Source organism: Carassius gibelio, chromosome B18 (genome assembly GCF_023724105.1).
Source record: "Carassius gibelio isolate Cgi1373 ecotype wild population from Czech Republic chromosome B18, carGib1.2-hapl.c, whole genome shotgun sequence".
NCBI lineage: Eukaryota > Metazoa > Chordata > Actinopteri > Cypriniformes > Cyprinidae > Carassius > Carassius gibelio.
The window spans coordinates 7,859,659-7,871,791 of record NC_068413.1 but is presented as its reverse complement, the minus strand read 5'-3'; the positions used below and the strand labels follow the sequence as shown (position 1 = coordinate 7,871,791).

The 12,133-nt window shown below is 36.1% G+C and overlaps 2 protein-coding genes across 2 annotated transcripts in view; one reads left to right on the top strand and one right to left on the bottom strand.

Annotated features, from left to right (window-relative positions):
• LOC127976983 (alpha-1,3-mannosyl-glycoprotein 4-beta-N-acetylglucosaminyltransferase C-like) overlaps positions 1-12,133 on the top strand; it is a 107,370-nt gene that overhangs the window by 72,583 nt on the left and 22,654 nt on the right. The gene's annotated exons all lie outside the window — the stretch shown is intronic.
• eps8b (epidermal growth factor receptor pathway substrate 8b) lies at positions 3,678-8,081 on the bottom strand. The gene is made up of 4 exons (XM_052581774.1): positions 7,990-8,081; positions 6,735-6,897; positions 5,168-5,302; positions 3,678-3,913 (listed from the first exon to the last, which is right to left on the bottom strand). Exons 1-4 carry the CDS (start codon positions 8,079-8,081, stop codon positions 3,707-3,709), a joined length of 597 nt encoding a protein of 198 aa, XP_052437734.1. The 3' UTR covers positions 3,678-3,706.

Here is a 12,133-nt window from a genome sequence, read left to right as displayed (position 1 = left end):
AAAGGAGGGCATTTTCTTTATTTATAAAAATGCATTAGTACTTGTTTATAGTTCATGTTTTTGTTATTTATTTATTATTGCTATTACTGGTATATTTGTCACATTGGAATCCATTCTCTAACCTTCAATTTCCAGTGCTCTGTACTGTACATCGTATGTCAGTTTGAGACTATGGTTATTATACTTTTTATATCTCCTCAGTCTGACATAATTTTTATATTTGAATGTACCTGACCAAAATCCATGATATATGGAAGACAGAGAGGCCTATAGAAAATCCTCACAAAAATGGATGCGTATAACAATAGTTCCACTGCACTGCAAATATCCAGTATCTTTTCTTTGATGTTCCTCTCTGTAAATCCCATCATTAGGCATTGATTCATGCCATGAATCATAGTGACAACATGCAGCCACATCCACCCTCTCTTAAGGCTGGGAGGCGTTATGACAGTGCATACAAAGGGAAAGATGGAGGTCATTCTCACTCATCCTGAACACAGCACAGTACTCGCTGATGCGTTCACAATCTTTTCCAGAAATAAAGCAACATGACAAACTGAAAGCCAGTGTTATGTGCCCCCTGTGAGGGCAAGTGGCAAAGCTGTCAGTCAGTGAGGGGGTTAGAGATTCAGCCTTATGGTTTCCACAGGGCTGAAAGGACGCTTTAGAGACAACACTGGGTAAGAAGAGCACCAAAAATTGTGAAAAGTGAAAAGCAATAGTACAATATCATCTGGCACTTGGGGAAACAATACACAATTCATGTCAACATTTTTTATTTTTTTATCAATTACAGAAGTACAGACCTATAACTTGCACACATACTAATAATACACCAATGTGCGTGCATCGTTTATTTTTGTTATTTAATGACAAACCCTTTTCAGAACCACAATTCAAAAAATACAGACAAGTAATGTTTCACAATACATCTATGTGCTCTCATTTCTCTTATTATGAAGTATGAGAGAGAAAGAAAAAAATGATAGACTGCACTAATCATCCATAAACATGAATAAACATGATCTGATTTGCTTTAATGAAGTGTGAAGCATGAGTGTACTGAATAAAATCGTAAAAATAAATAACAACACATTGTTTCAAATTATCATTCAAGTAGTCATTTAGCCAAATTAAGTATATGATAATAGATTACAATACTTCACTGCATTACTTAATATATATTTTTTTATTTTTAATTCACCATTTATTATTTATGCAGAAACAGATGGGACTTGTTTTGAATGTCAGATTAAAGGAATAGGTTACTCCAAAATGAAAATTAATCAATGTCATTATTTACTGAACAACTCCATGGTTAATTTGAAAGCTAGTAAATAATGACTTACACTTGACATGCATTGCTACATTTGGCCTTTTATGGAAAAAACGTAGGTTCTATGTAAAAATAACTGCAAATGGGTTTGGAAACGATATGATATTGAATAAATAATGCCAGAATGTTCTCTTTTTTTTTAGATGAGCTGTTCCTTTAAGAACACCAATCACGAGTCAATGCCTTCTATCAAAATCATTTTCCTCTCTATAAATGGAGGTTAAAGACTTCACTCCCAATGCATTCATGTTCATCAGTTTAAGCACGAGCGTTAAGCACTACATTGTATGGGTCATAAAGGAAATAGGCTGGACTGGGCTTCACTAATGACTGGAGTTGTTTAGTCCATCTGTTCTGAATTCCTCTGGGTGGGTGTTGATTGTAGGGTGAACAAGAGCATTGAAGAAAATGTGATGAAATAATGCAATGAGTGACGGCCTGATTAACTGTAATCATTCCCAGGTTGAGCCCTCCACCTCCTGTTGTCGTCGCCTCATGATCTCCTGCAGTTCTGTATCCCCACGACCCCTCTGAAAAAAAGAAATACTTTAAAACCCACTTTTGGACTGTATTTGAATGGTTAATCTGCACAAATTCAGTAATATAGCTCTGTGACATACCTCTGTTTGAGCTTTCTGCACAGTGATCTGACTGAACACACGGGAACCCTCATCTCCGCACACGGCTTTCAGCTCATCCTTACTGAGGGAAAATAGTTGAGCCCCGTTCAGAATACCAAGACATTCCACCACCCTGGAACGTGGAGAGAATATTACATCATATTCTTCTTCTTTTTTTTAAAGGAGTCATTTCATAAAGAGTACTTTTTTTAATCGTTTGAGTTATACAGTACTGCTTCATATGCTATGAAAATATACTGTGGAAATTCACTAAACAGGTGTGCAGCTTTTTTTGATACAGATTCCAGGCACTAAATGAGCTGAAATAATGGTGTGAATAATTAAAGTAAATAAAGTTGTAAAAAAAAAGCAACTTTTCCTGTTTTTAAACCCTTTCGAGTTTCAAAAAAACAGAAGTTCATACTGCCGAAATGTTGAGGATTTGAGTTCCCAGCATGCTTTGTAGATGTGGCGGATTGTAGGTTCGGAAGTAAACGCCCACTGCTTTGATTGGCTAAGAGTTGTGTATGTTTGACAGTCTTCACAAATAGACGCTGCTCTGATTTAGGTTAAAAACATAAATAACTCAATACATATCAAAATATCTGTAATAACAGACAAAGCAGTAGTGATCACCTAATTACTGTAAAACAGTTACTCACACTTGTGTGCAGCGACATTATAGATCCAATATCTGTGCTCTGTTTATAAACCAGTCTGTGGTGAAATTAAGTGAACAAAGCACCAAGTTCTTACTGACGCAGCCTGTAACTTCATTAAGTTCATCAAATAAAGACTAACAATAAAGTTTTGAGTTCTGAAACGTACAGAATAATTTTATAGCACAATGAGCTCTTTATGTCATAAGATCTATAGGGATTTTTAATTTTTATTTCTCAGTTCATGACCCCTGTAAATCTATAGATATCTTCACTTTGTAGGATCGTTGTTCCTTCACAAACAATGATAGCATATTGAGTGAAATTAATTTATTAAAATGATATTTTTTTTATTTGCTAATATTCAAATTGACAAATCATAGTAGTATTATTGAGTACAATGATTATTGGTCGAGATGCATTAAGTTACCTTGGATTCAACTTTTGTCAACAAATTATTTTTGATAGTATGTGTAAATTGAGCTCATTAGAGAAAAGCAACGTATTCATTAAGTTATTTGCCAGCTGTAGTTTAGGATATAGCCAGTGGTAAGATAATGTAACTCTCTACAACATTTTTATAATGTACATATTATTATGTATGTTTACAGTACATCTTTATCATAGTCCCCCTGGAGCAACCTGGGGGTAAGTGTATTCCTCAAGGGTACATGGTTCAAATGCCTGTGGGGTTTGAACTTGTAACCTCAGCTAATAGCCAATATGTTTAACCACTAGGTTACACCACCAATATATATCAGTGAAAGTGTCAGATGACACAGCTCACGTGTCACTCACGGTCTAGAGAAGCCCTTTGCATTGAGCCAAGCATGGACCTCAAAGGGCTGGGAATCAGATGTAAGGGGCATGGATGTAGTTGAGCGGTCCACCCGAAAGTTTCGAGCTGGGGGCTGGGCCTTATTGTCAGTTATCCTCTTCAGCAGTTCATCATTTACCTCCTTCTGTTGGTTGCGGTCTAGAGAAATAGACAGAAGAAGCGAGAGATAGAGAAACAAGCACTGGGACAGAGACACAGTGAATAAGATTGCCCAAGACAGGAGCAATGAGTTCTGGTGGGAATCTGCAATCTATGTACATAAGAGCACTCTCACACCAAATTCATTTCTCACTTCTCTGCATTTTTTCAGCAGACTCGCCACACTCTCCATATCACAGCAAATACAGCGAACAGATAAGAGGTACGTACTATCTTTATCCCTGGAGGATTTATTCATCTCCACAACCTCAGCGTGATTTACAGGGCCAGCGGAGGTAACTTTGTATGGATTCACAGCCTGTAGAGATAGAACAAAAGCCAGGGTAAAACAGAGAGGCAGAGAAAGAAAGAGTCAATACCTACCTGCCATTTAGATTGGGAGAACATATGTGTGCACTTTCCATGAATAGGGTACAAAAAAAAAAAGAGTCTGAAAATATATATATAGATTTTTTTAAATGAAGTATTTTCTCCTTTTCCACAAGTGGTTAGTTAAAGAAAGTGCTTAACCTTCAGAAAATGGTCTGATATATGTGACCATGGACCAAAAAAACAGTTTTAAGTCGCTAGGGTATATTTGTAGCAATAACCAAAAGTACATTGTACAAAAAATCATTAGTATATTAAGTAAAGATCATGGTCCATGAATATATTTTGTACATTTCATACCGTAAATATATAAAAACATATTTTTTATTAGTAATATGCATTGCTAAGGACTTCATATGGACAACTTTAAAAGTGATTTTCTTTATATTTAGATTTTTCTACACCCTCAGATTCCAGATTTTCAACCAAATATTGTCATATCCTAACAAACCATACATCAGTGGAAAGCATATTTATTTAACTTTCTGATTATGTATAAACCTCACTTTAAAAAAAAAAATTACACTTTAGACTGGTCAGGGTCACATATAACATTAACCTATTTCTATTCACTTCCCATGAGGTGTGGAATTTTTCTAATCTGTAAGCCAGTGGTTGTCAACTGGTTTGGGCTTGGGACCCACATTTCCCATGGTCATCAAGGCATGACCCACTTATATATAAAAAAATAAATATATATAATTTGTAAAAAAAAAAAAATCCTTCCCAGCTAACACCAGTTATGTGATTTATCGGTACTGTACTTTTATTTCATGCATTGCAAGCTCGTAGCTTCTGCGTTTTAGTGAAGTGAAACACAGCGCACCACTGCATTTGCGCTTGCTACAGAAGAATGCACGCTACTAGCACGGCATAACATCTGGCAGAACAGGATAGTTTTCTTTTCTGAGGTGAGAGACTTTTTATTTCATAACAAGTTAAGAAAATAGCAATAGAATACAGAAGTGTCAACAGCTTCATTCATAGATAGATCTCATACCATTCTCAGTGACTCTCAATGTAACTTTATTTTCTATGTAATTTTCTAGGAATAATACTTACACAAAATGTAATAAGACACGAAAGTGTACCATATTCATGAGATGTGCCTTGTAGAATGCAAATAATAAACCAGACTGTGTGACAAACAGTTACTGTGAGGTTTTTTGGACTGCATGCTAACCTGACTGTTGAAGAGAGCAGCACGGTTGTACTGCTGCTCTCCTGGTTTGACCTCTTCCAGCACATTACACGGCACGTAGCCCGACTGACCGCTGCGGTTCCTCAGCAGCCGCCACTGTTTATTGTTTTCCAAGACCTAGAAGCACACAAGATTTATGTCTACTATTAGTACTGTAAACTGCATGACTCTGCATGGATCAGTATTTTTCTGGGTCGAATCTATTCTTGGTACTTTTCCTTGTTCATTCAACTTGTTGTCTAATTTTAACTAAAAGGTTTTGGTGCAGTGGTTGTGTCATACTATTTCCCAGTGATGCATCCTGCTATTGGGGTCCTAGAATGAAATCCCAGTGATACCAGGCTCAGGCCGGGCATGTCTAGAAACATGATTATCCATGTTTCCAGATGGATTAGCCAATCGGGTTAATCCCTCTTGATCACTTCAGTAGTTCTCATGTAAATAGAGTGCCTCAGGGTTGGAGGCTGTTTTGAGAGAAATGGCAGGCATCTGAAAGTGACAGGTTGAAAGGATGCCTTCCTACATGCTTGACTTCAGCTTTCTAAATTGTTATGGGTATTGTGCATTTGCAAGGGCTTACACTCATAAAAGGCTTTTTAATGGCATTTATGGTTCCATGAAGAACAGCATCCATGGAACCTTTCCATTCTACAATAAGGTTCTTTATAGTGGATAAAAATGTTTTTCACACTAAGGGAATTATTTTTTTTTTTTTTAGGAAATGTTCACTTAAAAAATATAAAAGTAAAATAGTTCACCCAAAAATTTTAATTTGCTTAAAATGTACTCACCCTCAGGCCATCCAAGATACACATGAGCCTATCAAAATGACTCCATTAATTAATGTCTTTTGAAGTGAAAAGCTGCACATTTGTAAGAAACAAATGCATCAATGGTGCATTTTAACTCTCAATTCTGGCCAAAATATTTATTGTACTTATAATCTTATAATGGTCCATAATCCATAATAACATTACCTCCAGTGAAAAAGTCCACACCTGTCAGACTGTATAAACAGTGCTTGGCAGTACATATTTCTCTTCTGATTAGCAACATTAGCAATATTATGTATAGGACGCATTATAGCTGGAAAACAAAGAATTGAAATGAAAAACATCTTGATGAATCTGTCTCTTACAAACATGCATTTTTTTCTCTTAATGAGACTTTAATCGATGGACTGGAGCCATGTCAATATTTTAATAAAACATAAATCTGTTCCAGTGAAGAAATAACTCCTCTATATTTTGGAGTGGCTGAAGATGAGTAAAATTTTCATTTTGGGGTGAACTACTTCTTTAAGTGCATACTATGATAACGTGCATTTGCAAACAGTGTGTCAATAAGGCACCATAAAGTAGACAGAACTAGATGTATGTATTTTTATCATCTAGATAAGTTGTGTTTAATAGTTTCCCTCAGATTTCCCACAAACTTTTTTTTATGTTCAAACATCGGCCAAAAAAAGTCACAAAGTCACAAAGTCTTCTAGATCTCGAGCACTGCATGAGAGCTGTAGTCACGTTTTCTCTTCTTCTGCCTCCCACACAGTGTACCTCAGACCTGTTCTGCCCTGTTCCCCATCCTCCTCCACCTCCTCACTGAGGGTCATCCGTACCTCCAGCACTTCACCCGGCTGTACAGAGAGCTCATTGGCATTACGCGCCACGAAGTGATAGCGTATCCTGACATGTTGGAGGTCGCTGTTAGACCTGTGTGATAGAAATAGCAACACAGCACAATACTTTGAAGTTCATTCATAGGTGAGACTACATCTGACTACAGTTACGTAGTCAACACTTGACATTATTTTTAGAAGTTAGATACAATATTTTTAGCCTTCTAATCTCTGCACCTCATGCATATGGTCATATGCTTATAATATTAAGTTCTTTAAACTAATCAAAGGCCAATATATTAATAATAGGCATGCTAATAAGAAACTAGGTAATAGTGAGAATTAGTCCCTACACTAGTACACAAGTGTTACCTCTGCATCTGGATAAAATTTTATGCCAGAATGGAGTCAGGGTTGTTTTAGTTTAATAAAACAGTGCCTAAATAGCTACTTGGCTGTTGATTAACATTATCCAGCCGTCTTTTCAGGGGAAGATTTATTTCATTTTGAATTTATCTGGAAAATCGTGCACCAGTGAATTGTTCAAAATAAGGCAAGGCCAATGCAAAAAAATAAAAAATTAAACAGGGTCACATTTGGGTTCATGTTGATTTTCTTGGAAATCCAGCAGACCAAACAACTTTGTCTAGAGGCCAGTCTATGAACAAACAACTCATTATAACTAACAAGTCGAGATAACAAACTACGCTGAAAATCCTTTAAATCGGTTAGAAATAAACCAAACTTTCTGTTTTAATGATGTGTTGACAAATCTGAATTCTTACAGCTTTTTCAAAAAGTTGCAAACTTTAAAGAAACATCTATATGGAAAGAACATATATCATAATAAACAGGTAGCATTGCTTTGTATTGTTCCTTGCCTTGTAAATCTACTTTCTGAGACAAAGAAGCTTTAAAGCACTAAATAACTATACATGATAAACACAGGCATGCAAAACCGGTTTATTAATAATAGTCAACTTACAACTCAAGCATCCTTTTTCAGAAGAGCCTTCGGTTGCTTTGCTGCAAGCGCGCCGTGAGTCGCCAAGGTGGAAAGTAACTTGACGTGCTGCAGCCTGCACATGCGGTGTAGCTCATGCATATTTCAGCAGGTCTGCACAGAGCATGGAGAACTTTAAACTGAACGTACTGGTCCCCATGCATCATTAATGTGCTGGCCTACCTCCCTCCTCCTCGCCCAGTCGTAGAGCGTTGATGATAACCGCAGTAGCCCAGTGTCCAGCCTGTGCCAAGACCTTCTTTCTTGAAGCCCATAAATAAATAAACATGCTGAACGCTGGAAACTGGCACTCCACTACACAACAGGCAGATTTGTTTTCGCCTGCAATTGCAGTTTGTTTTACACGCTCCAGATAACTGACCATATATTTTAACAGTCTCATAATTGTAGCCATTCAGCATGTCACTCTTAATAAATTGCCACAGTAAAAATGTAATTATCAACTTTATATATTTATATACTTGTGAAACAACAGTATAATAAACTATTAAATCTATATAAATTATTAAAGGGTGAAAAAGAATTATTAATGGCAGCATAGATGTAACATCAAAGCCAGGATTCTTAAAAATTGCGTTTAAAGTTTTGTCCGTTCATAGTGAAAACCATCAGATGGTTAATGTGGCAGTGAGCTTGTGTATTGTTGAGTCGTGAAGATGTTTAAATTATGATTTTTACATTGTCATTTCAAAAAACTAACCAGAAAATTGTATTTAGCATTTTGTCTTCATGCTAAAAACAAGTTAACACTCATACTGTTATACTGAAATATTGACTATTTTAACATGTATAAGTTGGCTCCATTTACTGCCATTGTAAATGCCTTACTGTAAGCCAAATGTTCGACCCAAATGTTGAACAGTTTGCCCCAAATGCTGTCAACTAACTGAAAATATAATTCACCCCAAAATTTAAATGTGCTGAGAATGTACTCATTTACATCTTGAATGGCCTGAAGGTGATTCTTTAACAGATTTGGAGGAATATAGCATTACATCACCAATGGATCAAGATATTTTATCTTCAAACCTTTGCTCCCGACTAAAATACGAGACCTCCTTTCATACCATGATATTATCCATAATATTATTACTTATCTACATCTTGAATGGCTTGTAGGTGAGTACATTTTCAGCCAATTTTCCTTTTGTGGGAAAGCTATTGTTTTAACTGTACTGAATCCGGAATATTCTTTTACAACCTACTTCATACAGTACCTTTTGGTACCTTCAATGCATGTTGACTGACAGCCTATCACCAAGACCTTATCCGTACATCGAGCATTCTGTAGCACAGAGCAATTCACATCACAGTCCAAAGAAACAGTAACCTTTCCACAATCCTCAGTTGTCGACCCAGTCTGTGACCTGTAATAGTATAATAATGTTGGAAGATGTTATCATCCCAAAGACGGTCGTGGGAGGACCCTGTTTTCACCTACAATTGGATAACACAAACATGATGACACCATGCTTCTAGGACACGGACTGGTGTTTCTATTGGTTATGTGTTTGGTTTATTCTGCAGGCTCAGTGTAATCCTTTGCCAAAAGCGTCTACTCCCACAGTGCTACGCTCACATTGGTGGAAAGCATAGCCTGAATGCCTGAACATGTGAATCCAATTTCACGTTTAAAATGCATTTATATATATTTATATTTTTTATATAATTTATTTATTAACATATGTTTTTGTATTTCTGAATGCATATCTTATGTTTGATAGTAATGCACAGTCAAAATGTGTTGTTACTAGCAATACGCCACATTTAGTATGGGTTTCTAGAATATTGCAGTTCTTTTCTGGAGGGTTTATTTCATATAAAAGAGTGATTGGTTTTATTCCAGTAAACAAAATTCATTTACTTTTGCTCTTATGTCATCAAACAAATGAACAATGGTGTTTACCACCTTTGCTAAACTGTCTTTCTTGTACAACATACGCAGTTATTAAAATGGCATCTAATTAGAGGCATTGAGCAGGCGTTTTACATAAGATTAATTGCATTTTTGAGAGCACTTTTTCTTCATTATTATTCTGCCGTGCAAATGGATTCACTGCAACTGTAATGCATATTCATTTTCAGGAAGCTTGGAAATTGTGGGAAATTAGCCAAAGGTGGATCTGGGTTGCTGTGAGGGTACAAGCAGAATGTGTAATACAGGAGCGCTGCTTTTGCTCCCTGAAGTCTGGGCCTCCTTAACTTCCATCCTGAACTATGGTGGGCTTTGCCTCAAGACAGAGCCTGTGCAGGTTGTTTTTCTGGGATGTTTAAAGGGGACACATCGTGAAAAAGAATATTTCCTTGCTCTTGCGAAATAAAAGTTACAGTAGCATGTGATCACAATGCAAAGGATACATCTCTGTCTGAATGTGTTCTCTGAGTATTTATGAAATATATCCAGTTTGTCATAATCAGGCTATCCAATAGATATGTTTGTTTCTTCATTGGAACAGATTTGGAGAAATGCAATCGTTTCAGCCCAAATACAAGTCCATAATCCATAACAAAGCCTCCTTCAGTGTAAAAGTCCATCCCTTGTTGTTGTTTCATATCAAAATCCACTGACAAATGTGTGTAGAATAGTTTAGACGCTTTTCACTTGTAAATGGTACTTGATCTTGTAATTCTAATAATCATGACTGAAAATTGTCACACAAAAATAAACTTTTGGCTACAAAGAAAACTTGACTAACGTGAGAACATAGCAGCTTGAAAGATATGAACATGTATGTATTTTTATACAAGGATGGTGAAATGAGACTAGAGAGGAATAATCAAAAAAGAACAAAATGTGTATTGTGTGCATGAGTGTCTAAATACAACATGGGGTTTATTTCCAATTTCTAAATCCTTTCTGTTATCATCAATAATTAAAGAACCTTGGCTTTAACAGCTATCTGATTCAATATTCTGTTGTGCTTGCACTAGAACGGGCCATTGTTCTTCTTTCCCGCCATTAGTGTGGAAGAGCAGTTCTGAAAGGCTGGAAGACTACACACAAAATTGATTCTTAGAGCAACCAGGGAACATGTGCTGCGTGTGCTAAACATCAGAAAGATGCCAAGCGTAAGCTCTTCCTGTGGTTTGAAACTCTGCTGAAAGTTTACCTTTGTTAAGTAAAAAAAAAAGTTTGGCGTGTTATTTTACCTCGGGCTTGCTGGGAAACTTCAAAGCCAACAGAGAGACTGGAAGCCAAAAGAAGAGGCAGCTGCAGCAGCAGGTTTATTCTGAAATGTTTATTTATTCCTCTCTTTTTTTCCCCAAAAACTTGCAATGTGTTACGATTCACAAGAGAATCACTGACAACACATTCACTTCAACCTCTCCACAATATATGCATATCAAAGATTGATTTCAGTCATTAGGAGGAGCAAATTCATTCAAGTAGACAAAATTATTTATACGATTTTTGGACTCTCATTCTGTTCATCCATTCACTGCAGAGAACCCATTGCTGAGCACAGGGTTCAGTTTCTCCTAATCTTTTAAAGTATAGAAACAAACTGATCTAAATATTGGATGACTTGAGTGTTGTTAGATTTTCAGTTCTGGAAGAACTGTTTCTTTATGACCAGACTAGTGATTAATGATTGTATTGGGTTGTAATGGCTGTGACTTTTCGTGTAAGGTTGTGATATGACACTGTTCACTTTAAAAGTGTGAATGGGGAATTTAATTGTAAATGGATGAACTGTTGTGTGGAAGTCAGGAAGTTATTCCACACAGCTACAAGCATAAATGTCAATGAGCAGAGTTGTGCTCGTTAATTAAGGACTGATTGCATTACAAATTGCTTAGAGCCTCATTTGACTCCATATGAACATTTCCCTAAGCAGGCATTACTGAAGGAGATAAGGAGACTTATATTTCTACAGCAGTAGAAAAAAAATCATATTGCAGTTTGTTTCCCCCCAATTTTCCCAGTTTCGCTAAATGGCACAAATCATTTGTATTTCATACTGTATAATTTCTAATTTCCTCATATTTCCATCACTCACACAATTAAAATTAGATTAAATTAAATTAAATTAAAAAACATCAGGGTAGTTCATTTAAATAAGTAATAGAGAAAAATGTCATAATGAAATGTAAATGTAAATAATGAAAAGTAATGGATTAGTATGAATAATTTTGGTAGGTCATAATTCAGATTTATGGAGGACGAATACTTAATGAATTCCCACTGTGATGTGAAGATGTTTTCCTTGCCAGTTCAGTTGGTTCAACAGCTAAAAAAAAAGCTATTAAGAACTTTATATAATATTAAATACTAAAATAAATCTGAACATATCCCTTTCTGTTT

What these genes read in the sequence shown, in the direction of transcription:
- eps8b (XM_052581774.1), bottom strand. Translation starts at nt 8,081, where the DNA reads ATGGGCTTCAAGAAAGAAGGTCTTGGCACAGGCTGGACACTGGGCTAC. An exon ending in ACTGGGCGAGGAGGAGGGAG is followed by an intron (nt 6,898 to 7,989) that starts GTAGGCCAGCAC and finishes TCTATCACACAG; the next exon opens with GTCTAACAGCGACCTCCAAC. An exon ending in CTGCTCTCTTCAACAGTCAG is followed by an intron (nt 3,914 to 5,167) that starts GTTAGCATGCAG and finishes CTATCTCTACAG; the next exon opens with GCTGTGAATCCATACAAAGT.